At 47.7% G+C, this 27,874-nt stretch overlaps 1 protein-coding gene across 2 annotated transcripts in view; it reads right to left on the reverse strand.

Annotated features, from left to right (window-relative positions):
• The window catches only part of FBN1 (fibrillin 1), a 305,286-nt gene that overhangs the window by 131,518 nt on the left and 145,894 nt on the right, over positions 1–27,874 (reverse strand). For both annotated transcript variants that reach the window (XM_073653071.1, XM_073653070.1), the window contains exons 11-12: positions 21,418–21,600; positions 17,618–17,758 (exon numbers count right to left, since the gene is read on the reverse strand). In XM_073653071.1, the coding sequence (XP_073509172.1) occupies positions 17,618–17,758; positions 21,418–21,600 (324 nt within the window). The remainder of the gene's footprint in view (positions 1–17,617; positions 17,759–21,417; positions 21,601–27,874) is intronic.

A 27,874-nucleotide genomic window follows, 5' to 3' on the forward strand; every position in this document is an offset into this window, starting at 1 on the left:
GGATTAAACTGCATTCCTTTCATATTCTTAAACCCAAGTAACAGACAGAAATTCTTATCGAATATATCCCACATTGGCCAAGTCGATGCATCCATTCACCTTTTAACAACAAAAATAATTTGTGGTTAAAAATATAAATTCAGTAAAAATATCTAAAGGCACATCTTAGCAAAAGTATTAATTTTCTTTTACAAAGAAAGCTACGAATACGTTAGATGTGTATCAAAAGTTATTTTTCACCACGATCTGGAAAAAAGATCAAGACTCAGTAAAGACTGTCGCTCATTCATAATTCTATCCCTTAGGTAAATAGTGCTTTCTAGTCAAACATTCTTCCTAAATTGAGCTGAAATTCATCTTCTTCACATTGCTATGTGCTCCCAGAGTTGTTTCACTAAATAATTTATAAACTGCATTTCTGACCTATTTTATACAGATTAGGTGTGAGTCAATCAATATTGTCACAAAATCGTCCTAATAGAATCCTTTACGTGTAGCCTACATCTGCTGTCCTTCTATTTTATAAACTATGGTTTATAAAAGTCAAATTTAGATCAAAAAGAATATTTAGAAAATTTGGATTTCATTTAAAACTAATATCTTTATCTTAAATAATGTATTTGATAGCTGTATTCTAGGTAAATCAGTATGTTTTAACACTGCATTTGGCACCATTTAATTTTCCTGCTTATCAATTTATACATTTTTTGTAAGCTGTCTGAACATCTTTTTACATGCATGATCCTAAACCCAGGGCCAGTAAATCTCGATCCCAAAGTAAACATGATGGGTCCAATAGAGGAAAAAAAGAGAAATGTAACTATGGTATATAATAAGCAATTTAAGATCATTTTCTATAATTTTTTAACATGCATTTGGTTACATTAGAAAAAAATCCTAAATTATTACATTTCAATTTGACCTAATTATAAAAATGAAAGAAGCACCTCCATCTTTATATTTTTTTATTAAAGAGAACCTGTCACCAGAAGTAATGCTATTAACCTGCAGATATGGGCTTAATCTGCAGGTTAATAGCGTTATTATGCTGCCTGGGGCCTGCACGGAGCCAAATGCAGCGGGCGAGAAAATGAACTTTATTCTCTCCACCAGCATTCGGTTTCAGTCATGGAGGTGGGGGCGCCGCAAGTTCAGTCATCGCTTTGAGTATACTCCCGGCCCTGACTGACACCTGAGCCCCAACGAAGAGGAAGTGTCATTTAGGGCCGTGGGCACGGTTACAGCCGCCGCTCTGTATACTCAGAGTGATGACTGAACTTGCGGCGCCCCCGCCTCCATGACTGAACACCAAATGCTGGTGGAGAGAATAAAGTTAATTTTCTCCCCGCTGCATTCGACTGCGTGCAGGCGCCGGGCAGCATATTAACACTATTAACCCACAGATTAACCCCATATCTGCAGCGTTATTTCTGGTCACAAGTTCACAATACTCTGTAGCAAATACCCGCTTCACATATGACAGGAAAAAATTACCTCAGAATTAGTGTTGAGCATTCCGATACTAAAATATCGGGTATCGGCCAATATTCGCGGTATCGGAATTCCGATACTTAATTCCGATACTTTTGCAATATCGTATACCGGAATCGGAAGTTCCCATAATGCAATGAGCCATTTTCATTTTATTCAGCCAATGAGGATCCTAAGAAGTGTGGGCACATCCTGTTAGGCATGTAGGCATCTTAACTAATGGCATGGCTGTGATTGGCTGCTGAAATGATGTCATGATGCACTATAAAAGCCGCCGCCGCCATTTTGAGCTCACTCTGCTGTGAATTCAGTTAGGGATAGGACGCTGTTGTTCTGAGGGACAGTTTTAGCTACCTATTTGGTCTATTCTGCTTTACCCAAGCTACTTTATAAATCGCTGTGCCTTGCAGTGCTAGTGCACAGTTCTCTGTGCTGTTCACCGCTTTCTGCAAGGTCTCTGTGTGTGAGTGCAGCTCACCCTGTAGTGTGTGCTTCAACCACGTCTGGTTGTAGTGCACTCAGTGTGTGTCACTGCCTCATACATTGTCCTTTTTTGCCAATTCATAATTTTTCCTGATATCTCCTATTAGTGTGGTGGTTCCATCCGTATTCAGCTAAATTGGTTCCAAACACACTATATAGGAGTAGATAGAGAAATTTTTTTGGTCTTGCAGCGCTAGTGCACAGTGCTCTGCATCTGTACTGTTCACCGCTGTCTGCAAGGTCTGGTGTGTGAGTGCAGCTCACCCTGTAGTGTGTGCTTCAACCACGTCTGGTTGTAGTGCACTCAGTGTGTGTCACTGCCTCATACATTGTCCTTTTTTGCCAATTCATAATTTTTCCTGATTTCTCCTATTAGTGTGGTGGTTCCATCCGTATTCAGCTAAATTGGTTCCAAACACACTATATAGGAGTAGTTAGAGGAGCCTTTCTGCAGCATTGGGCCCTGCAGCCCCAGCCAGATTAGTATTAGCCTATTTTTTGCAGCCTCATCTATTGCATTGTAGGTTACCTTCCTACATTGTAATAGCTACAAAAAGTTTGTGATACTATCGTTATTACATCTTTAGGCACATCCAGTGTCTTTTTGTGACAAAAAAACCTAAAGTTCACCAAACACTCCACTTTACAGTTGTGTAGGCCACATTAGCTCATATTAAAGTCTAGTCCACACTTAATAAAATTAGTGTTTCTTATACCTGTTAGCAGCTGTTCAGGAATAAGCACACTAAGCCCTTAGTACTTTTCTGCCTATCTTTATCAGTCTACCAAGATGAAGAAGGCAGGGAGCAAGGCATGTGGTCGTGGGCGTGGAGTTTCTGCAGGGAGAGGACGTGAGGATTCTGTGCCTGCAGGGAGAGGACGTGGGGATTCTGTGCCTGCAGGGAGAGGACGTGGGGATTCTGTGCCTGCTGCAGGCACCAGTGACTCAGCATCCCCCAGTTTTACCAGGGAACAGTCCTTTATGCGCAGCTTTGTAGGAGCTAGCCGTACCCCACTGCTGCGCGAGGACCAAATTGAAGCCGTTGTCGGATGGATGGCAGCTAACGCATCGACTTCAATTAGTTCCAGATCCTCTCAGGTCCTGAGCACTGAAGAGCACCCATCTGTCTCTTCACCACCTGCCAAATTGCCCAGGCAGTCAGAGAGCCCTGGACAGGAGCCATCTCTACTTCTGTTCTCTGAATCTCTTGGCTTGGAAAGAGGGGGCCAGCCAAGCAGAATTCGAGAATTTGAAGAAGAGGTAGTATGCAGTGATGCGCAACCGTTTTGTCTCTCTGAATCTGAAGAGGCGGGTGGGCCAGTGCCTATGGTCAGCAGCACACCTCAGTACGCATCTGATGATGAGACTCAGGTGCCACTTTCTGGTGCGTACTGTGCTGTCGAGACTACCCAGGAGAAGCAGTTGTTTGAAGAGGGTGGTGTAGATGATGAGGTCCTTGACCCATCATGGCGCGAGGGACAGGAAGGTGGTGGGAGCAGCTCTGAGGAAGAGATTCCCCGAACAGCCCAAAAAGGAGGGAGAGGGAGGGGGCAGACTTGGTTGCCTGTAGCCTCCACTTCGGCACCCATTAGGAGCATGGCTCTTCCAAAATCCAAAGCGGGCGCTCCCAAGACTTGCAGTGCCTGGTCCTTTTTTGACACAGTTGCAGATGACATTTGCTTTGTCAAATGCAAGCTGTGTAATCAGAAGGTGAAAAGAGGGAAAAGTGTCAGCAACCTCAATACCACAAATATGTGGAAACATGTGCGGACCAAGCACGTGGTGGAGTTACAAAAACACACTGAAGACCTAGGCCAACCTACAGCGCCACCTACCACCTCTTCAGCTCGTGTTGTAGCCTCTTCCTCCAGCTCACACACAGCTGGTTCGGCTTCCTCACAGGATCGCCATGGAAGAATCTCTGGAACTGTTGTACAGAGACACAGTGTAATTCCACCCACAGCACCACTTTCCCAGTCATCCTCACACTCCCAGGCCAGTCTACAGCCATCGTTAGCACAGGCATGGGAGAAAAGGCGCCCATACTCGGCAAACCACCCCCGAGCACAGGCTCTGAATGCTGGCATTGCTAAACTACTGGCCCTTGAAATGCTATCATTCAGGCTGGTGGAGACTGACACATTCCGTAACTTTATGGCATTGGCAGTCCCACAATACAACGTGCCCAGCCGATTTTATTTCAGCAGGCAAGCCGTCCCTGCCCTGCAACATCATGTGGAGGGAAAAATTAAGCATGCGCTACAAAACGCCGTCAGTAGCAAGGTCCACCTGACCACCGATGCGTGGACCAGTAAGCATGGACAGGGACGATACCTTTCCCTCACTGCCCATTGGGTAAATGTTGTGGAGCCGGGTACATATCTTGAGAGTGGCGCTGTACGTGTTCTGCCAACTCCAAGGATTGCAGGAATCCAGTCTGTACACATTGACTCCTCCTCATACTCCAGTTCCTCTGAATCAGCGCTGCAGGAGCCGTCACGGTCTACCTCCACATTGACCCGTGAACGGTTACCTGTTATGGTGACCAATATGAGCACAGCCGTGGCCAAACGTCAACAGGCCGTATTAAAATTAATTTCTTTGGGGAATCGAAGCCACACAGCGCAGGAGCTCTGGAATGCCATCAAGCAGAAGAGCGACGTGTGGTTTGTGCCAGCGAATCTCCAGCCAGGCATGGTAGTGTGTGACAATGGCCGAAATCTGGTGGCAGCTCTGGGCCTAGGCAACCTCACTCACATCCCATGTCTGGCACATGTGCTCAACTTGGTCGTGCAGAATTTTTTGAGGGACTATCCGGATCTTGATGCACTGCTTCACAAGGTCCGCATAGAGTGCGCTCACTTGCGGCGTTCCAGCAATGCAAGATCACGCATTGCAGCTCTGCAGCGCCGATTACGTCTTCCGGAACATCGCATCATATGTGACCTACCCACCAGGTGGAATTCAACTGCAGGCAGCAGTAATGGAGTACCAGCTGCAGCAGGCGCAAACAAGTCGCAGTGCACGCCGTTCACACTTCACCACCACTGAGTGGGCCTCTATGAAGGACATTTGCCACGTTTTGCGTGCCTTCGATTATTCCACGCGGATGGCGAGTGCAGATGATGCACTAGTCAGCATGACTATCCCCCTTATCTGCCTGCTTGAAAAAACACTGCAAGCACTAAGGGACGAGGTTTTGGAAGAGATGGAGGATGAGGAGTCACAAATGCCATCTGCTTCTCTACAGTCTGCGCAACGTGGTTCCTCACAAAGGCCTAGGCAGGGGACACTTTGTGAGGAGGATGAGGAGGAGTCAATGGATGAGGAAGACATCTGTCCAGAGGAAGGAGGTACACAATGCTCTCATAGTCAGTATCTAGAGCGAGGGTGGGGTGATGCAGAGCAGGCAGAGATCACGCCTCAAGCAGGGGACAGTGTTTCTTGGCCAGTTGGCAGTCTGCAGCACATCGTTGATTTCATGCTGCAGTGCCTGAGAAACGACCGCCGCATCGCCCACATTCTCAACACGGCTGATTATTGGGTGTCCACCCTCCTAGATCCTCGCTACCGAGACAACTTACAAAGCCTCATAACACCGTTGAACCGGGAGCGTAAAATGCGGGAGTACCAAGACGCACTGGTGCATTCCATCATGTTCTCCATTCCAACCGAGAGCAGTGCTGCTAGTGCTTTACAAAGCAGCTCAGTGCGTCGAGGCAGTGGAGGAAGCTCTGCACAAAGAGGGAGCAGAAGCAGCGCCTCAGCACAAGGCAAGACCAGTATGGCCGAAATGTGGCAAAGTTTTGTGTCCCCGCCGCCACAAATGTCTACACCATCACAGACGGCTCCAGTCAGCAGGAGGCAACGTTTCCGTCAGATGGTGACAGACTACATGTCTTGCCCTCTTAGTGTACTCCCAGACGACTCTTCTCCCTTCAAGTTTTGGGTCTGTAAGCTGGATACATGGCCAGAGCTTAGTCAGTATGCATTGGAGGTGCTAGCTTGCCCTGCTGCTAGTGTATTATCGGAACGCGTCTTTAGTGCCGCAGGTGGTGTACTAACAGACCGTCGCATGCGACTATCCTCCGATAACGTTGACCGGCTTACTTTTCTCAAAATGAACAAGGCCTGGATCTCTCATGAATTTGCCAGTCCTCTTCCAGAATAAATAATTGGTTGGCAACAGTATCCAGGTCTCCTGTTGTGTTCATGTTTCTACCACCTGAACTGTAATCCCTGAGCTCCAACACCGCCAGCTGGCGCTTGAAAGTGCCGTCTGCACAGTCAACACTTGCTGCCGTGTTATTGGGGTTCAGTAACGTCAGCTGTTCCCCTGCTGTGCGGACGGCAATTTCTCCTGCTCTGTCCACATTCTCACTACTACAGATTTTAAAGTTGCTCCAATTACACCTCTGGCTCCTCTGTTTTCAGTATTATCCCTGAGCTCCAACACCGCCAGTTGGCGCTCGGAAGTGCCGTCTGCACAGTCAACACTTGCTGCCATGTTATTGGGGTTCAGTAACGTCAGCTGTTCCCCTGCTGTGCGGACGGCAATTTCTCCTGCTCTGTCCACATTCTCACTACTACAGATTTTAAAGTTGCTCCAATTACACCTCTGGCTCCTCTGTTTTCAGTATTATCCCTGAGCTCCAACACCGCCAGTTGGCCCTTGGAAGTGCCGTCTGCACAGTCAACACTTGCTGCCGTGTTATTGGGGTTCAGTAACGTCAGCTGATCCCCAGCTGTGTGTCCGGCAAATTCTCCTGCTTTGTCCACATCCACTGTACTACGGATTTAAAACCTCCTCCAAATACACCTCTGGCTCCTCTGTTTTTAGTATTTACCCTGGGCTCCAATACCGCTAGTTGCTGCTCAGAAGTGCCGTCTGCACAGTCAACGCTTGCTCCAGTGTTATTGGGGTTCAGTAACGTCAGCTGATCCCCAGCTGTGTCCGGCAAATTCTCCTGCTTTGTCCACATCCACTGTACAACGGATTTAAAACCTCCTCCAAATACACCTCTGGCTCCTCTGTTTTTAGTATTTACCCTGGGCTCCAATACCGCTAGTTGCTGCTCAGAAGTGCCGTCTGCACAGTCAACGCTTGCTCCAGTGTTATTGGGGTTCAGTAACGTCAGCTGATCCCCAGCTGTGTGTCCGGCAAATTCTCCTGCTTTGTCCACATCCACTGTACTACGGATTTAAAACTTGCTCCAATTACACCTCTGGCTCCACTCTGTTTTTAGTATTTACCCTGGGATCCAGCACCGCCAGCTGGTTCTCGGTAGTTCCATTTGCTCTTGTACCTTCTACTACCCATCCGGGTTCCAGTACCGTCAGCTGGTTCTCGGCAGTGACTTTGGCACGGGTACTCCCTCCTGCCCAGCCTGGTTCCAGCACGCCAGCTGTTTCCGGGTAGTGTCAACGTCACTTTGCCTCCAATGCGTTGTCCTGTCGTGTTGCGGTCGGGTTAGCCGACTCTATGGTGCCTGCAGTTTAGGTGACTCCTATGTGGGCTGCGGGATCTGGCAATGAAGGCTGGTTCCATAGTGCCAATAGGACAAGCACCCCCTGTAGGACTGTGGGTTTTGGTAACTGCGGCCGGCTCGCGGCCTTGAACTTTTTTTTACATGGGTACCTTCTGCTACCCATCCGGGTTCCAGTACCGTCAGCTGGTTCTCGGCAGTGCCTTTGGATTAGGTGCCTCCTTCTCGGTATCCAAGTTCCACCAACGTCTGCTGGTCCTTGGTAGTGCTTTCTGGCACAGGTACCTCCTGCTTAGTAACCGAGTTCCAGTACCGTCAGCTGGTCTTCGGCAGTTCCATTGGCTCTTGTACCTTCTGCTACCCATACGGGTTCCAGTACCGTCAGCTGGTCCTCGGTAGTTCCATTTGCTCTTGTACCTTCTACTACCCATCCGGGTTCCAGTACCGTCAGCTGGTTCTCGGCAGTGACTTTGGCACGGGTACTCCCTCCTGCCCAGCCTGGTTCCAGCACGCCAGCTGTTTCCGGGTAGTGTCAACGTCACTTTGCCTCCAATGCGTTGTCCTGTCGTGTTGCGGTCGGGTTAGCCGACTCTATGGTGCCTGCAGTTTAGGTGACTCCTATGTGGGCTGCGGGATCTGGCAATGAAGGCTGGTTCCATAGTGCCAATAGGACAAGCACCCCCTGTAGGACTGTGGGTTTTGGTAACTGCGGCCGGCTCGCGGCCTTGAACTTTTTTTTACATGGGTACCTTCTGCTACCCATCCGGGTTCCAGTACAGTCAGCTGGTTCTCGGCAGTGCCTTTGGATTAGGTGCCTCCTTCTCGGTACCCAAGTTCCACCAACGTCTGCTGGTCCTTGGTAGTGCTTTCTGGCACAGGTACCTCCTGCTTAGCAACCGAGTTCCAGTACCGTCAGCTGGTCTTCGGCAGTTCCATTGGCTCTTGTACCTTCTGCTACCCATACGGGTTCCAGTACCGTCAGCTGGTCCTCGGCAGTTCCATTGGCTCTTGTACCTTCTGCTACCCATCCGGGTTCCAGTACCGTCAGCTGGTCCTCGGTAGTTCCTCAGCTTTCTTGTACCTTCTGCTACATTTCCAAGTTCAAGCTTTTTGAAATGGTTCTTGGTAATCACTCTAGATCTCCCTGACGAGGACCCTGAAGACGAGGACCCTGAAGACCAACCCTAAGAAGACGAGGACCCCGAAGACGACGACCCTGAAGACGAGGACCCTGAAGACCACCCCGAAGAAGACGAGGACCCTGAAGACCACCCCGAAGAAGACGAGGACCCTGAAGACCACCCCGAAGAAGACGAGGACCCCGAAGACGAGGACCCAGAAGACCAACCCGAAGAAGACGAGGACCCCGAAGACGAGGACCCCCGAAGACGACGACCCTGAAGACCACCCCGAAGAAGACCAAGAAGATGACCCTGAAGAAGTTGACCAAGAGGACAAAGAAGAGAAGACAAGCACCAAGATACAGAAGAACAAGAGACAGAAAACCAAGAAGCAGAAATACAAGAAGCTGCAGAACAAAAAGCGGAAGAACATTAAGCATAAGGCTGTGTGCCCACGTAGCGTTTTTCAAGCGTTTATGCTGCGGAATTTCCGCAGCGGAAAAGCTTGTAAAACGCTAGGTAATCCGCACCCCATGGTCCCCAAGGGGATTCCGCATGTTCTATGCACATGCTGCGGATTTTTCCGCAGCGTTTATGCTGCGAACAAAAATCCGCAGCATGTCATTTAATTTTGCAGAAGTGCAGCGGAACTCCCGCCATTGACTTGCATTGAGACGCACAGAAACCGCGACTGTACATTTTTACAAGCGGCTTCTATGCGTCTGTATGTGCGGATGGTACCCAGTTCTGGAGGAGAGAAGACTCTCATCCAGACCTGGGTACCATTGTACCTGTAAAAAAAAGAATAAAATAACAAATAAAGTTATATTCACCTGTCCGGCGTCTTCTCTCTGAATGCCAGCAGCGCTGAAGGACCTTCGGTGACGTCACAGTCATGTGACCGCAGGCCCTTCACCGCTCTGTCTCGCGATATGCCGGCAGCCAGCCAGGAAGCAGCGCTGCAGCCACGCCGGGGCCTCGGGGGTGAGTATAGCTTTATTTGTTTTAATTTTTACGGTTCACACTGTATAAATCCATGCTGTTTTGCATGGATTTATACAGTGTGACCTAGTTGTCAAGCACTTTCCAAGTGATGCTATCGCCTGGAAAGTGCTTGTCAATCTGCATGCGGAAACGCATGTGAACCCGCATGTGGATCCGCATGTATTCTGCAGGAAAAACGCATGCACAATCTGCATGCGTTTTTTTCTGCCAGGGAGATGCAGAAATGCTGCAGAAATTTTCTGCTTCATTTCTGCATCGTGGGCACATAGCCGAAGACTAAAAATCAGAGCAAAAGATAATATCTAAATTATAAGCAGAAGATGACTAAGCAGTGCATGGGGGTGAGTTCGTTCCTCCTCGTGGTGCCCCTGGAAAAGACCTGCTGCTGCAGGCCAAACTGAACACGGACAAATCCTGTTGTAAATCTTTTGTGACGGGCAGAACGAAAGGTGTAATGTCCAATGTCCTTTTATAGATAACAACTACAGGAATGCCTGCCACAAATAAGAATATGATGAAGAAGAAGAAGATGAAGAAGATGAAGATGAAGAAGATGAAGAAGTAGAATATGAAGAATGTAAAAAAAAAGAATAATACGAAGAAGGTGAAGAAGAAGAAGATGAAGAAGGTGAAGAAGAAGTGGATGAAAAAGATGCTGAGGATGATGAAGGAGAAAGTGTGGGAGAAGTAAAAAAGAAGGTGAAGAGCATGGAAGTAGTGAAACATAAATATCTGACAAAATATAAAAATACTTAACATAGTCAATATTTCCGTAACTCAGAACGTCTTAAAAAAAAATATTAATTCCTGCTATTCCATTTGATTGGGCTAAACCTCTATGCCTTTATTGTCTCCCCCACCTCCCCCAATACATTCTACATTATTCTTAGTTGTTTTCCTTCATGTAGAATTAACCTACAAGGAAAGAAAGGGTTTATTTTCATTCCGATATTTCTGTCCCATTGACTTGCATTGGTTTCCAGTATCGGAATCGGCCCGATCCAATCCGATCCGATATTTCCCGATATCGGAAGGTATCGCTCAACACTACTCAGAATTCATCACATCAAAACACAGCCTTGAGGGTTCTTTTTAAAATGGAACTTTTACTTCCAATTCTAAAACCATTACCGTATATTCTTCAATGGCATAATATCCGATAGACTTTAAAAAATATATATTCCCTTTTAACAATAGGACTATCACCAGATTAAATAATAGTGCTCATAAGACCTCTTATTACGTAGGTTTAGAGCTCTCTATACTTTATGTCCTATTTATTAACTAATCATACACAAATAAATACAAGTGCTCAAAAAACAACATAAAGAAGGAAAATGTGTGGATCTCATCCGATCCGCTTGTAGACCTTATCAGGGATAACCGTTCATATCTATGGGGAGATCTTACTGCTGGAATGAGTGGTGACAGCACTCTGCACCACTATAAATGAACGCTCACCACTGTGAGGTTGATTGATAGATTTAAGCCTTTTTAAAGCACTTTTTGCACTTTATGAGCAAGGAGTCACTTTTCTCCGGTATAATATCTGCATCTCATATCATAATACCTCCCAAAGATCAAGTACACTTCCCTGATGAATTCCCCTAAGGCTATGTGCCCACGATGCTGCAGAAACGCTTAAAAAACGCATGGTAGAAGGCCTGCCATGTTCCCCATTGATAATCCGCATGTGCTGTGCACATGCTGCGGAAATTTCCGCTGCGGATCATTATTGCGGAAAAAACGCAGCACTACCAATTATTTTGGGGAAGCGCTGCGATTTCGCCGCCATTGACTTGCATTGGAACGCATGTAATCTGCATCACTGGATCTGTACATGCAGATTACATGCGTTTCAATGTGCGGATGGTACCCGGGTCTGGAGGACAGGAGACTCTCCTCCGGACCCGGGTACCATAGAACCTGTAAAAAAAAGAATAAAATAAAAAATTAATATTATACTTACCCCCGGTGTCTTTGTCCTGGCTTGCCGGCAGATCGCGGTGGACTCAAGGACCTGCCATGATGTCATTTAGTCATGTGACGGGTCACGCGACTGCTGACGTCTGCAGGTCCTTTCAGTGTACCGCGAGCTGCCGGCAAGCCGAGACGCATCGAATAAAGGCTCCGGGGGACATCAGAAGGTAAGTATAGATTTATTTTTTATTTTTTTATCATTCTTTCGGTCACACTATATAAATCCATGCCGTTTGCATGGATTTATATAGTGTTACTAAGTTGTCAAGCACTTTCCAAGTGATGCTAAAATCGCTTGGAAAGCGCTTGACAACCCGCATGCGGAAATGCATGTGAAGAACGCTTCACATCTGCATGTCCCTGGCAGGAAAAACACATGTACAATCTGCATGCGTTTTTTCTGCCAGGGAGATGCAGAAACGCTCAGGAAAAAATCCGGAGCATTTCTGCATCGTGGGCACATAGCCTAAGAGGGAAGGAAACATGTCGGGAGGGTTTTGCTGGGACAAAGTCTGAGGCATACTTGGGTACTGCCCTTGTTAGGGCGGTAGCCATTACTAAGGGCACGAAAGGGTAGAGTCAGTCCAAGAAGAACAACCTATGAATATGGACGGTTACCCCTAATAAGGTCTACAAGCGGATGTGGTGAGATCCACACATTTTCCTTCCTTATGTTGTTTTTTGAGCACTTGTATTTATTTATGTATGATTAGTTAACAAATAGGACATAAAGTATAGAGAGCTCTAAAGAGGTCTTATGAGCACTAATATTTAAACTGGTGATAATCCTATTGTTAAAAGGGAATCTATATATTTTTAAAGTCTATTGAATATTATGCCATTGAAGAATATAATGGTTTTAGAATTGGAAGTAAAAGTTATGTTTTAAAAAGAAGCGTCAAGGCTGTGTTTTCTGGTGACAGGTTCCCTTTAAATGTGTGTGTATGTGCATGTAATGTAGTGTACTATTATACTCCCCTACCGCCACTCACCCTGGTGACTAGCAGCGTTCTGCACCTCTTCTCAGTGATGTCACCACAATTGCGACTAGCCGGCTCACTCTATCCAGGAGCTGAAAGTCTCTTTTACAATACACACATTTAAAAAAAAATATATATATAGATGGGAGTGCTTCTTTATGTTACCAATATATGCTAGTATAAAAATGTTAATATCTATACGCTGTGTTGGAAGTGACCATCCATATATTAATAGACCTGTATTAGTAGAATAAATTTATTTATTTATGTATTTATATATTTATTTATATAACTGTTCCAATGATTGATATGCCAAAGAGGGATTACAAAAAAGCCGCTCATTCCAACCTTGGGTACTTTGGGTACATATTCCATTCTTAAAAAGAACAGGTAGAGTTGAGTATCCAGCAAAAGTGGCACGCACCCAATGTTCCAAAGAGAAGTTTCCTAGGATACAATTTATGACTTGGCGTCCTGTGTCTCAGATTATGACTCACCACAAAACTTTTGGACTCAATAATGCTGTTTATGAAGCAACATTCTCAAGTATAAATTCCACACACTTCCAAATGTATTACACAAACATCTCACCAGCGCAGGATTCACAGTGCTCGCGGCATTTCAGCTTATAACAATAAAATGATCTTCGCTTTCACAGTGACTTGTACATTTGTTGGCAATCGACTTTTTCCATTCGTAAAGAAACCATAAAGAATTTCAAGTCTGATGACTCTGGCATATGCTTAGATGAGGATTTTCATTTGTGTTACCATGCCGGTATCCTTCTTGTCCTTTGTCTGTTCTTTAGTTTCTTTTTAACTTTTGTTTCATGTTAAACTAATTATTGTATTATATTCTCATAGTGCAGCTCCACGTAAAAAAAAAAAAAAAAGAAAATCCAGTGATCAGCTGTACTTGCCTCGGAAGCTTCACTTGCTTATACAGCACTGTTTCGGAGATTCCTGTTCTCCTCAAAACCAAAAATAAAGCCTGTGCTGACCATAAAACTATAACTAAGCAACACTGACATTTTGAAGCATACAAAGTATTCTGAATGTAGAATGTACTGGCAATATCTCTTATACATTGTCAGCATTGTGGCTCAGTGGTTAGCACAGTTGCAGTGCAGCTCTGGGGTCCTGAGTTCAAATCCCAAGAAGGACAACATCTGCAAGGAGTTGGGATGAGTTTCCTTCCACATGCCAAAGACATACTATTAGGGAATTTAGATTGTGAGCCCGAATGGGGACAGTGAGGAGAATATCTGTAAAGTGATGTGGAATATGATGGTGCTTTACTAAAAAAAGAAAGTAAAATGAATATAAATATTCCAGGAAGCATATTGCTCAATTGTTATCTTGCCATCATTTGCATTGACTTTATCTGTGGTCTCGAATTGACCAAAGGAACTATATATGAGACGGTGCAGAGCAAGTAGAGGTTCTAAATTCTGGCCAAAGCTGAATTTTGCAGTTTTCCAGGAGTTATACTTATAAAAGGTACATACTTGCTAAAGCTGAGATATAACACATTCAGCAAGTTCAACATTTATTAGGATCAGATAGACATTAATTATTACACTCAATATAATTTGCCTTTAGATAGGTGTAAATTTGAGATGAGGGAAAAGATTTGAACATCCAGTTTAGTCCCATATAGCACCTGGACTAGGGCCGTGTTTACTTTTCCCACTTACTTGGCCACCACAACATCATCACATGTGGGCCAAACAAGTGGTAGAGGTGCTATGGATGCCACTCAGAGGATTGCTGACGTTCACACTGCCCTCATCCAATTGCCAATCATTTTGCTCATCTCTAGCATACAGACCATTTTGAATTTGCAGTATCAGCCTTTACTATTTTTTTAGAGGAACAGTTTCATAAATTGATTACTTTAACTGTAGAACCCTTCATGTTAAGAAAATAAATAACTTATAAAACCACTGCATGCTGGTCTGACTAGTCATCTGTATGGTGCTGCATATGATGCTAATCACAGTTTCCTCATTGTCAACATACCCACACTGCTTTCATTGATGTCATACCTTGCACAGCTAGCCATGACTGCGCATGCTGAGCGAGTCATTGATAAATTCAGGGGCATTGTGAGAGAGCAAACAGAGTGACACTGCACTCTCCAATAGAATTGGACAAGAGAATTAGACTGCACTCTCCAAGAGATTTGGACTGGAGAGTGAGACTGCACTCTCCAAGAGATTTGGACTTGAGAGTGAGACTGCACTCTCCAAGACAGTGAGACTGTACTCTCCAGGAGAGTTGGACAACAGAGTGAGATTGCACTCTCCAAGACAGTTGGACTAGAGAGTGAGACTGCACTCTCCAAGACAGTGAGACTGCACTCTGCAGGAGAGTTGGACTAGAGAGTGAGACTGCACTCTCCAAGAGAGTTGGACTAGAGATTGAGACTGCACTCTCCAAGAGAGTTGGACTAGAGAGTGAGACTGCACTCTCCAAGAGAGTTGGACTAGAGAGTGAGACTGCACTCTCCAAGAGAGTTGGACTAGAGAGTGAGACTGCACTCTCCAAGAGAGTTGGACTAGAAAATGAGACTGCACTCTCCAAGACAGTGAGACTGTACTCTCCAGGAGAGTTGGACAACAGAGTGAGATTGCACTCTTCAAGAGAGTTGGACTAGAGAGGGCGACTGCACTCTGCAAGACAGTGAGACTGTACTCTCCAGGAGAGTTGGACTAGAGAGTGAAACTGCACTCTCCAAGAGAGTTGGACTAGAGAGTGAGACTGCACTCTCCAAGAGAGTTGTACTAGAGAGTGAGACTGCACTCTCCAAGAAAGTTGGACTAGAGAGTGAGACTGCACTCTCCAAGAGAGTTGGACTAGAAAATGAGACTGCACTCTCCAAGACAGTGAGACTGTACTCTCCAAGAGAGTTGGACTAGAGAGTGAGACTGCACTCTCCAAGAAAGTTGGACTAGAGAGTGAGACTGCACTCTCCAAGAGAGTTGGACTAGAAAATGAGACTGCACTCTCCAAGACAGTGAGACTGTACTCTCCAGGAGAGTTGGACTAGAGAGGGAGACTGCACTCTCCAAGAGAGTTGGACTAGAGAGTGAGACTGCACTCTCCAAGAGAGTTGGACTAGAGAGTGAGACTGCACTCTCCAAGAGAGTTGGACTAGAGAGTGAGACTGCACTCTCCAAGAGAGTTGGACTAGAGAGTGAGACTGCACTCTCCAAGACAGTGAGACTGTACTCTACAAGACAGTGAGACTGCACTCTCCAAGACAGTTGGACAACAGAGGGTGACTGCACTCTCCAAGACAGTTGGACAACAGAGGGCGACTGCACTCTCCAAGACAGTTGGACAACAGAGGGCGACTGCACTCTCCAAGACAGTTGGACTAGAGAGGGAGACTGCACTCTCCAAGACAGTTGGACTAGAGAGGGAGACTGCACTCTCCAAGACATTTGGACTAGAGAGGGAGACTGCACTCTCCAAGACAGTTGGACTAGAGAGGGAGACTGCACTCTCCAAGACAGTTGGACTAGAGAGGGAGACTGCACTCTCCAAGACAGTTGGACTAGAGAGGGAGACTGCACTCTCCAAGACAGTTGGACTAGAGAGGGAGACTGCACTCTCCAAGAGTTGGACTAGAGAGGGCGACTGCACTCTCCAAGACAGTTGGACTAGAGAGGGCGACTGCACTCTCCCAAGACAGTTGGACTAGAGAGGGAGACTGCACTCTCCAAGACAGTTGGACTAGAGAGTGAGACTGCACTCTCCAAGACAGTTGGACTAGAGAGTGAGACTGCACTCTCCAAGACAGTTGGACTAGAGAGTGAGACTGCACTCTCACTCTAGTCCAACTGCAGAACTGCTCAAGTGACTATTGGGAGTGGCACATGGCAATTTTATATGTTCAATTTTTCCATCCTTATAAAAGCAGCAATTTAAAAATGAGGATGTCCATAAAGGCATTTATGAGCCTAGCAGCATTTTTCATGACAGGTTTCCTTAATGACTGGGTAAATTACTCTTCAAAATTCATCAGTTATATTTGTTAGATATGTGCTAAAATTGTACAAATAACATGAATACTATGTAGAGCAGGATTTCTTTGTCAAAACATTTGTCATTATAGAATTTTACAACTAGATGACTATTTAAAAAGGAAATTTCAACTATTCCCTGAGGGAATATACATTATCTTTGCTCAGTACATTCTTGGGATTTCTCAGGAAATGCAGCAGCTATTTTATGATGAATCTGGATAGTGAGAGCACGTCACAACTCACAGCTTAGCCATAGACACAGGGAGAAAAAAACATAAAACACTGAACAAACTGTGCAGATAATCTGTGTAACAGCACAGCAGTGGAGAAGATTAGTGTGTGAAGAAAAATAAATGCAGAGATTCAACTGATACACAGAGATAGAAGACATGGCAGTGATTGATCAGTGCTGCTTGTTCTACTGCATTTCAATTAAACATTTTGAAATTTGTAAAGCTGTATTTGCATTAGAGAGCTTGAAGGATGTTGGACAGTTATCAGATGTCAGCATTTTATACACATCTTTTCAGGGTAATTGGAGGCTTTGCAATACTTTTGATTGGCTGCAAATCAATTTTTTGGTAAAAAATGTGAATTTCAAAAGATTCACTCATCTTTAACAATTGACTCTAAACACAGACTCAAAGAGGAACTTGGGTTACCAAGTCTTGAGAAATACTTCCAATTGCCCAACTATTCCTCTTTACGTACCTTCATCAGCTCCTCTTTGAATTGTCTAACAAATTTCTTATATTGATCCCATACCTATACACTGATTAATGTAGATACCTCCACACTCTCTTCTTCTATTAATTCTTCTTTAAAACCAATAGATTTTGCAGTATAAAAAAAATACAAAAAAAAAATCTAGAGGATGATATGAAGACTATAGCTGGCAAACCAAATTGGTGAATCAAACTGGTGATGTATCTTTTGCCTTCCATATATAAAGGATACCGACACCTTAACACTGACGTTTCAAAAATAATAACTTGGAGTATGAATTACACAAAAATAATAATCAAAAGACAGCATACCTATGCATTCTCCTCTCCCATCTAAGTGAAATCCCGTGTTGCATTCACAACGGTAGCTTCCAGGAGTAGGGATGCATCGGCCATGTATACACAGGTTCCGGTACAATAAACAGTAATCTTGTGTAAAATTTAATGAGGTAACTATTGAGACAAAAATAGTACAAAACAAATATTATACATAATATATTGATTCATTAAACATGAACAACTGAAAAAAATAGGACTGTATTTCACCCCAATCTTATCTCATCTTATCCCTTAGAAATCCTACTCATAGGCCTGCAAAAAGCGAGAATACAAGAAAACAGTATGGGGGGCCCTCAAACTCTTGATCTGTTTGCCTATAACACCATATCATCACACTGTGTTTAGGGGAGCTATACATGGGAGGGACCCCAGGGGACATAGTTACTGTACATGGGAGGGACCCCAGGGGACATAACTACTGTACATGGGAGGGACCCCGGGGGACATAACTACTGTACATGGGAGGGACCCCGGGGGACATAACTACTGTACATGGGAGGGACCCCGGGGGACATAACTACTGTACATGGGAGGGACCCCGGGGGACATAACTACTGTACATGGGAGGGACCCCGGGGGACAAAACTACTGTACATGGGAGGGACCCCGGGGGACATAACTACTGTACATGGGAGGGACCCCGGGGGACATAACTACTGTACATGGGAGGGACCCCGGGGGACATAACTACTGTACATGGGAGGGACCCCGGGGGACATAACTACTGTACATGGGAGGGACCCCGGGGGACATAACTACTGTACATGGGAGGGACCCCGGGGGACATAACTACTGTACATGGGAGGGACCCCGGGGGACATAACTACTGTACATGGGAGGGACCCCGGGGGACATAACTACTGTACATGGGAGGGACCCCGGGGGACATAACTACTGTACATGGGAGGGACCCCGGGGGACATAACTACTGTACATGGGAGGGACCCCGGGGGACATAACTACTGTACATGGGAGGGACCCCGGGGGACATAACTACTGTACATGGGAGGGACCCCGGGGGACATAACTACTGTACATGGGAGGGACCCCGGGGGACATAACTACTGTACATGGGAGGGACCCAGGGGACATAACTACTGTACATGGGAGGGACCCAGGGGACATAACTACTGTACATGGGAGGGACCCAGGGGACATAACTACTGTACATGGGAGGGACCCAGGGGACATAACTACTGTACATGGGAGGGACCCAGGGGACATAACTACTGTACATGGGAGGGACCCAGGGGACATTACTACTGTACATGGGAGGGACCCAGGGGACATAACTACTGTACATGGGAGGGACCCAGGGGACATTATTACTGTACATGGGAGAGCCCCAGGGGACATTATTACTATACATGGGAGAGATTCAGGGGACATTATTACTATACATGGGAGAGCCCCAGAGGACATTATTACTGTACATGGGAGAGCCCCAGGGGACATTATTGCTATACATGGGAGAGCCCCAGGGGACATTATTACTGTACATGGGGGGATTCAGGGGACATTATTACTGTACATGGGGGGGACTCAGGGGACATTATTACTGTACATGGGGGGGACTCAGGGGACATTACTGTACATGGGGGGGACTCAGGGGACATTACTGTACATGGGGGGGACTCAGGGGACATTATTACTGTACATGGGGGGGACTCAGGGGACATTATTACTGTACATGGGAAGATTCAGGGGACATTATTACTATACATGGGATGGACTCAGGGGACATTATTGCTATACATGGGAGGGACTCCGGGGACATTATTACCGTACATGGGGGGATTCAGGGGACATTATTACTATACATGGGATGGACTCAGGGGACATTATTACTGTACGTGGAGGGATTCCGGGGACATTATTACTGTACGTGGAGGGATTCCGGGGACATGATTAAATGCTAAGTAGGCATTTAAGAAGTATTACTATTATAGGGGCATTCAGGGTATTGTCATTTTCAAAAGTACACAGAGGGGGCATTATTACCTTCAATTGGCAAATGTGGGCATAATTTACTACTTGCACAGGGAATTAATATTTTTTTTAGGGGGGAATTTTATTATCTAGAGGGCACAAAGGATGCATTTTACTTTGTAAGGGGCACAGTGGTGGATATTAATATATGGGGCAGTAAGAGAAGTACTGTTTTTGTACCACACAGCAGGTCCAGTAAAAGGGACAAACACTTCAGCATTTAGGTGACAGTACTGTGGGCGTTTGTGCAGTTTGGGGATGATACTAGAAATGTGAAAAGTCAAATGTGTAAGCTCTCCAGACGAGTCATGGCTGGAAGAACTTCAAGGTGGTATGGACGATATGGAAAAGATGGGAAAAGTGAATGACTCCATCAGAAAACACATCAGCTGTAAGACACTAACTGTACTGTAATCTCTAAATATGTTCAGCAAAACTGGTATCTTCCATTACATGATCACCATATGGCGGTAATATCAGTGTTAGTCTTTGTATAGAGATTTATGTTCAGTAACACCATGGTCATCTGTTAAAGTTCCCCTATACCAGTGCTGGCGAACCTATGGCACGCGTGCCAGAAAGGGCACGCAGAGCCCTCTGTAAGGGCACGCGCGCCATCGCCTCAGCACTAGGACTGGGCCCGGCAGGTGAGTACTTGGAGCCCGCCGACTTCAGCTAGATGTGCGTTCTCTGACACACATCTAGCTGAAGGCCCGTGCGCTGCATTACACGCTGCTAGCAGCCAGCGTTAGCGTACAAGCGACTGGGCGCATGGCAGTGACATCATGCGCCCCGTTGTCAGGAAGCTGAAATCAGCAGCCGGCTTCAGGACAGGACGCAGCGCAGGAGAGGAAGGAAGGTGAGTAGGAGTGTTTATTATGTTTGTCTGTTTTTACTATGCGATGAGCAGCAGCGCAAATACAAGTATGGGGGAGCATATTTATGGGTGGGGAATGTACCAGGATGAAGGATGGGAGACGACAACATATCTACAAGGATGGAGAGCAACATATATACCAAGATGGGGGGGCAGCAACATATATACAAGGATGGGGGGGCAGCATCATATATACAAGGATGGGGGGGCAGAATCATATATACAAGGATGGGGGGGCAGCATCATATATACAAGGATGGGGGGGCAGCATCATATATACAAGGATGGGGGGGCAGCATCATATATACAAGGATAGGGGCAGCATCATATATACAAGGATGGGGGGCAGCACATACAAGGATGGGGGACAGCATATATATAAGGATGGGCAAACATATACCAGGATGGAAGGGGGAGCATATTCTTTATATTTGCAGTCTCATACCCCTGCTCCTGTTTGTGGCTGCTCTCTGTATGAGTTGTTTTTCTAAACTAAAACCTCAGTATTCTGGTTAAATGACCATGTTGGCACTATGCGATAAATAAGTGGGTTTTGGGTTGCAGTTTGGGCACTCGGTCTCTAAAAGGTTCGCCATCACTGCCCTATACCCACAATTAGGGGGCGTCACCGTAGTTGTAAACATGGTTACCTGGGTAGGGACGAACTCAAATGTGATTCACTCTTGTTTTTATACCGTATACTTATAGGCACCTGGGTGATTACGTGACTAAAGACTGATTATCATATGGTTACAACTCCGTGTTTTTACTAACAGTAGGAAGAACAACACTTACACTATCTGGTATAACCTATTTAAACACTGGGAAATAAAGTGTAAGAGGGCTCAGAAAAGATGAACATTTCAAAAAAACAAAACAGAAACTGTAACATTATTCCTTAATTTACCTGGAGCTGCAGGTGTTGGGCGAATATATCCTGGGCCTGGTGGTTGTGGGAAAACAGGAGGATATACTGGCCGCACCTCGGGACCTATAGGAGGAGGATACCCTGGTCCCACAGGAATAACTGGTCCAGGTTCTGGCACACCAGGTCGAACCCAAGACATTGTGCACAGCTTACGATATTCCTCTAAAAGAATACAAAATACACTTATTAGCTAAAACTAAATAAAAATAAACGAGAGAGATATACTCAAAAGTATAGCAGAAATTCCTAAACATTCAGAGATGAACATCATCATGCTACTTAAATCTAAAGCCATGTGGGACTTTAAAATGTTTATACAAAAGACTTTACACTTTTAACACCTATTGAATCTTTCTAATGTTGCACTGCCAATGGTGGGCAGACCATGAGTTATGGGGCAACAGTGCTGAGCAGACCATGAGTTATGGGGCCCCAGTGCTGAACACTCCTGCTCCCTTCCCCCATGTCCCAACATCCGCTGTATGTGAATGGCAGAAGTCGGGAGCCCACTCCATACCGGGTGAGTGTAGGCTATTTTCACACCTGACACTTGCCGGTAACTGCAGATAAGAGCCAGCTCTGATCACAGTAGAATAACCTTTGCACCAAACATGCACATTGCCCTGTTAACCAACATGTTCCCAATGACTAACCCTTGGTGGCTAGTAAAACAGTACAGTACTTTATATAGTGAACCAACACACTTGGCAGCCTGTATTACTGCCCAGCTGATTAGAGTATAAATCTTGTATGTTTGGCCCTGCCATTGGCCCAGACCTATCACCATACTGGAGTACTGCTCATAGTGCCCTATTTAAATCTTACCCAGACTTTAAGACTTTTGCTAATGGTAAGGTTTTGTTACTTACTTTTCTGCAACATTCCCGATTGCTTTTCCTGATACTTGACCTGGCTTGTCTATTACTGTGCTTAAAACTGAACCTACAATTACACTTGAACTTGACCGTGGACTTTAAAACCCTTCTCTTGCATGTCGATTTGTTTCTGTTTCCATATTCCTGGTCTGAACCCCAGCTATACTCTTGAAAATGTGGCACCCCAGGGGTCTGGTTTCCACAGTAACGGCAATGTTATGTCTGAGAGCAGGTGGGAGGTCTCTTGGTCAGGAATCCTATGCATGCCACACCTCCTGCCCAGTCCTGGGAGGGGAAGAACTTCCCCTATATAAACCTGGGGCTGAGGCAGGGTTAGGGAGTTCAGAGGGAGAGTTGAGCCAGGAGGGCTGACAGGGAGCTGTGGCTCCGGCTGGGCCCAGCTCCTGGGCCATGCCAGAAGTAGAGAAGAGAAGCAGATATAGGAAAAGAACATCAGGAGCTCTGTGGGAGCAGTGCTACAAGGAGTCAGGGGCTGGCAGCTGCAGAGCTCGCCCTGACTGAGAAGTTATCACCGGACCCGGAGTCCGAGGCTGTGGGGGACTAACTCCTATCCAGAAGCAGAAACCGACCGGTAGGGGATTGCAGGTCCTCTGGCCCAGAAACCCGAAGGCACGGTCACACGCGTGGGACCAGCACCGCCGTCGTGGAGCGGAAGCTACTAGAAGGCCCCGAGTCACCGGCCATACGGGTGAGCACCACACGGTACACTCAGGGACGTGGGCTACTTGTACCCGCCTCTAGCAAGGTAGCCGGAAGAGTATCGTTAGTTTGGGAGGCCTACAACTCCGCCTGGCCAGGGGAGATCCCATCTGCTCAAGGACTGACCAGGCCCCAATCGCTAGCCAGTACTCCGGGAGGGTCTATCTTTGTCACCAGTAAAGACCCTGAACTACACCGTACTGTCTCCGAGTGGTTCCTGCTACCCCCATCATCCACGTCGGCTGCCCTGAGGCCATACCCCTCCCGTTGGGGGTTATACTATCACGCTGCACAATCCTACCACCGGCCTCAGCGGTCTGCCCTGCAGCAGCAGCTCCTTAGCTGTACTCAACGGGTGGCGTAGTCGTCCAACATCTACCGCTAATACAGCGCCACTTAGTCTGACTCCCTGGGCACGGACCGGATCACCGCCACGAGACTACAACCCTCAAGAGATCCGGCTCCGGGTAAGCTCCTGCGTGCGCAACGCAGCGCGACACAGGCCCAGGGGCGCGTCAACTTTTGGCGTAGTCGGCAGGATTTCGTGCCCGCAACCACCGGGTACTGCGTGCCTGAAAAAGACTGTTCAAACTTACCTGTGGTGAAGATTCCCGCCACCCGGCGCCATCTTCCGCTTCCTTCCCGCCATCGGTGGAGTTTTCCCGCCATCCGGCGCCATCTTCGGCCTTCTTCCCGCCATACGTGGAGTTTTCCCGCCATTGGACGCCATCTTGAGGACGCCGCGCGGGAAGAAGAGGGGCGTGGACTCCGAAAGCGCGCGAGAACTGAAGCCCCGCCTCACGTCCGGACGTTGCGTAAGGTCCTGGAAGGAGCCCAGCAGACGCCGACGTCACAGGAGCGCGACGGAAGGTCCTCAACCCTGACGATCCACTGCGGAGCCGCGGCCTACGGAAGAGGATCATCGCAAGGTAGGCCACGGTCCACTAGGGGGGAGAAGGATGTCGGATACGGAGGAGAGCTTCACCGCTTCAACCCCCGCCAGCGCCACCGCTGTTGCGGTCATGCCTTTCACCATGCCCTATATCCCGGGGGCAGCCTGGCTACCCCAGTACTCAGGGGAGTCACATACCCTGCATGACTTTAGAGAAAAGCTGGATAGCCTCTTCCAGGTGTACCCCCTCACAGAGGAGCAAAAAGTGAGCATCCTGGTGGCCCAATTAACCGGGGCAGCCCAAAGGGAGGTAAAGTCCTGGCCACCTGGGGGGAGGACTGTCGCAGGGATACTAACCCGGCTGAGGGACACCTTTGATACCCGCACCTCAGCCGAGATCAAGCTTAGATTCTACGGGTGCAAACAGCGGGCACATGAGAGTATAAGGGACTATGCCCTGAACCTACAAGAGGCCCTGAGAGCCATTAAGCAGACCGACCCTGACGGCGTGGGAGACGAGGACAGGCTGTTGACTGAACAATTTATAGAGGGTTTATATTGCAATGCCCACCGAACCCAGTTGCGGGCAATGGCCTTACAGGACCCTCATCTGGGATTTGCACAGTTCAAGGACAGAGAAATCCGGGTGCTTCGAGAACCGGCACCAGGTGGCGTTGTGACCCCCAGACGCCCCACTACCACTTACCACCAGGAGGCGGCGCCCTTGTCGGCAGGGCCTGTGGGAGCTGGTGCGCAGGCTTTGAACAATGACCCGGCTCCAGACCTGCACCATCAGGTCCAAGAGCTAGCTAAAAGCGTTGCTGCGCTAACCCGAACTGTGCAGTCTTTACAGGTTTCCACTCCAGGGAAGATCCAGCTGGCATCCGGACCGGAGGACATCCCGTGGCGTCGACCAAGGAGGACCCCACTGGCCAGAGGAAGACCCAGCGACCGATACAACGAGGACGGACGACCCATCTGCCGCCGCTGCAATCAACCCGGACATATGGCAAGGTACTGTCCTTTAAACTGGCACAACCTGGGGTAGAGGGCCAACCCCCAGGAAAAAGATCACCAGGCCCATCGAACTGGCGCGACAAATATGTGGGAGGACGTCCAGTCTTACCCGTGGTACTGGATGGCATTCCTATGAGTGCCCTACTGGACACCGGGTCACAAGTCACCACCATCCCGTACGTGCTCTTCAAGCAGTACTGGAATGACTCGGATATCACCCGCTACCCTGACGACGACTTGAGTATCATCGCCAGCAATGGTCAGCCCGTGCCACAGATTGGATTTAAAGAGGTGACCATTAAAATCGGTAGAGTCGAACTGGCAGCACAGGGACTGATCATTGTAGACATTGACAAACACGAGAGTCACCCAAAGATAACTCTAGGAACTAATGTAATTGAAAATTGTCTTGCAGAGGTGATTTTCCTTTTACAGCAGGTTGCCAAGAACGCCAGCTCCGGCCAGCAGCGAGTGCTCCAGAAAGAGATCCGGGCACTGATGCGACGGCAACAGCTAGAACTCTCCGGTGGTGAGATTGGTAGCGTGCGAATGTGTGACCCTTTCCCTATTGCCATGCCCCCGAAAAGTGAAATGATGATTTGGTGCCGGGCAGCTATTGGTCTGAGAGGTAGAGATTACCAGGCAATGGTAGAACCAGTTTACTCAGACAGTAGGCCCACCATTTTGACAGCACGGGGGGTGGTCAATGTACGCCATGGGAGGGTGCCCGTTCGCATAATAAATATCGGGAAGAGGGAAGTGTACCTGCCCCGGTATGCCACGCTAGCCAAATTGTATACCATCAATCAAGATTCCATACAGTCCGTAGAACCCTTGCCTCCATCTTCCCCGGAGGAAGGTAACGGCTCTCAGAAAACAATGGAGGACTGGTGTCAGCAACTACATTTGGGTACTGACTCCACTCCCTCACACCAGAAACAGGGAGTCTATCGGGTGGTTCAAGAGTACGAGAGAGTGTTTAGTAAACACCCGTTAGACTTCGGGCGAGTCAAGGGGGTAGAACACCACATCCCCACGGGAGACCATCCTCCCATAAAAGAGAGGTATCGACCCGTACCCCCTGCACACTACCAACACGCCAAGGGGATGCTTAGAGACATGAAGGAGGCTGGGGTGATCAGGGATAGCTGTAGCCCCTGGGCAGCTCCACTAGTCTTAGTCAAAAAGAAAGACAACACCATGAGGATGTGTGTAGATTACCGGAAAATCAACCGTATCACACACAAGGATGCGTACCTCTTACCAAGGATAGAGGAGTCTTTGGCTGCTTTAAGATCTGCTAACTTCTTCTCTACCTTGGATCTCACTAGTGGGTACTGGCAGGTTCCTGTAGCAGAGGCGGACCGGGAGAAGACCGCATTCACCACCCCGATGGGACTTAGCGAGTTTACCTGCATGCCGTTCGGACTCTGCAATGCACCAGGAACCTTCCAACGATTAATGGAGTGCTGTCTGGGCCACAGAAACTTCGAGACGGTCCTGCTGTACCTGGACGATGTCATCGTATATTCCAAGACGTATGAGGACCACCTGAAACACCTGGCGGAAGTGTTCGAAGCTCTGGCAAGCTACGGCCTAAAGGTGAAACCCTCCAACTGTCACCTCCTGAAACCAAAGGTGCAGTACCTGGGACACGTGGTGAGCGCTGATGGAGTGGCTCCCGACCCTGATAAGATCACCGCAATTAAGGAATGGCCAAGTCCCTCCAGTGTAAAGGAAGTGCGGCAGTTCCTCGGGTTGGTAGGCTATTACCGCAGATTCATCCCCGGTTTCACCAAAAAGGCAGCTCCTATGCAGGACCTCCTGATAGGCCAGTCCAGGAAGGCCAAGAACCAGAAGCCACCCTTCAGATGGGAGAAGTTAGAAGAAGAGTCCTTCCGCCAGCTGAAGATGGCCCTCACGGGGGATGAAATCCTGGCGTACCCTGATTACAGCCAGCCCTTTATCCTCTACACCGACGCAAGTAACATCGGGCTAGGAGCCGTGCTGTCCCAGATCCAGCAGGGGAAAGAACGAGTAATCGCTTACGCCAGCCGAAAACTGCGACCCACCGAGAGAAACCCTGAGAATTACAGCTCATTTAAGCTAGAGTTCCTGGCAGTGGTGTGGGCAGTCACCGAACGCTTTAAGCACTACCTCGCTTCCTCCCGGTTCACCGTGTACACGGATAACAACCCGTTGACACACCTGGACACAGCAAGACTCGGTGCCCTAGAGCAGAGATGGATGGCCCGTCTGTCCAACTACGAGTTCACAATCAAATACCGGGCAGGACGCTCCAATACCAACGCGGACGCCCTGTCCAGGATGCCAAACCTACCGGACGTAGGAGAAGATCCAGAGGGACTGGAAGAAGTCGAACTCCCCGCGTTCCACCGTCATGGGACTATCCAGTATTCCCACCGGGTAAGGAGTAAGCAAGCTGCTACGTTTAATCCCTTGCCTCACTACAACTGGGCGGAAACGCAAGACAGTGACCCTGCCGTCCGACTGGTGAAGGAGATGCTGACTCGGCCAGAGGCTCGCCTTGACCCAGACGCTCCGGAGGAAGCCAAGCAACTGTGGGCTGAGAAGAGTCGACTGTTCCTTTATAAGGGGAAGTTGTGCCGCCGAATGGTTAACTCCCGGACGCATGAACTAATCTGGCAAGTAGTGGTGCCACGAAGAGACGCAGCCGTGGTGATGGAGGCATACCACGACGGGGCTGGACACTTCGGATGGAAGAAGCTGGAGTTCCTGCTGCGCGGGCGGTTCCACTGGGTAGGCATGAGGGGAACTATCGAGAGGTGGTGCAGAGACTGTGGCCCGTGCAACCTAAGAAGGAAGGACCGTGCCAGCCAGAAGACTCCCCTGCAGTCCATCGTCACCCGGCAGCCGTTGGAACTGGTAGCCTTGGATCATGTAAAACTGA

The sequence above is a fragment of the Phyllobates terribilis genome, unplaced genomic scaffold (assembly GCF_046119375.1).
Source record: "Phyllobates terribilis strain yellow unplaced genomic scaffold, ASM4611937v1 Scaffold_11__3_contigs__length_659146591, whole genome shotgun sequence".
Taxonomy (NCBI): domain Eukaryota; kingdom Metazoa; phylum Chordata; class Amphibia; order Anura; family Dendrobatidae; genus Phyllobates; species Phyllobates terribilis.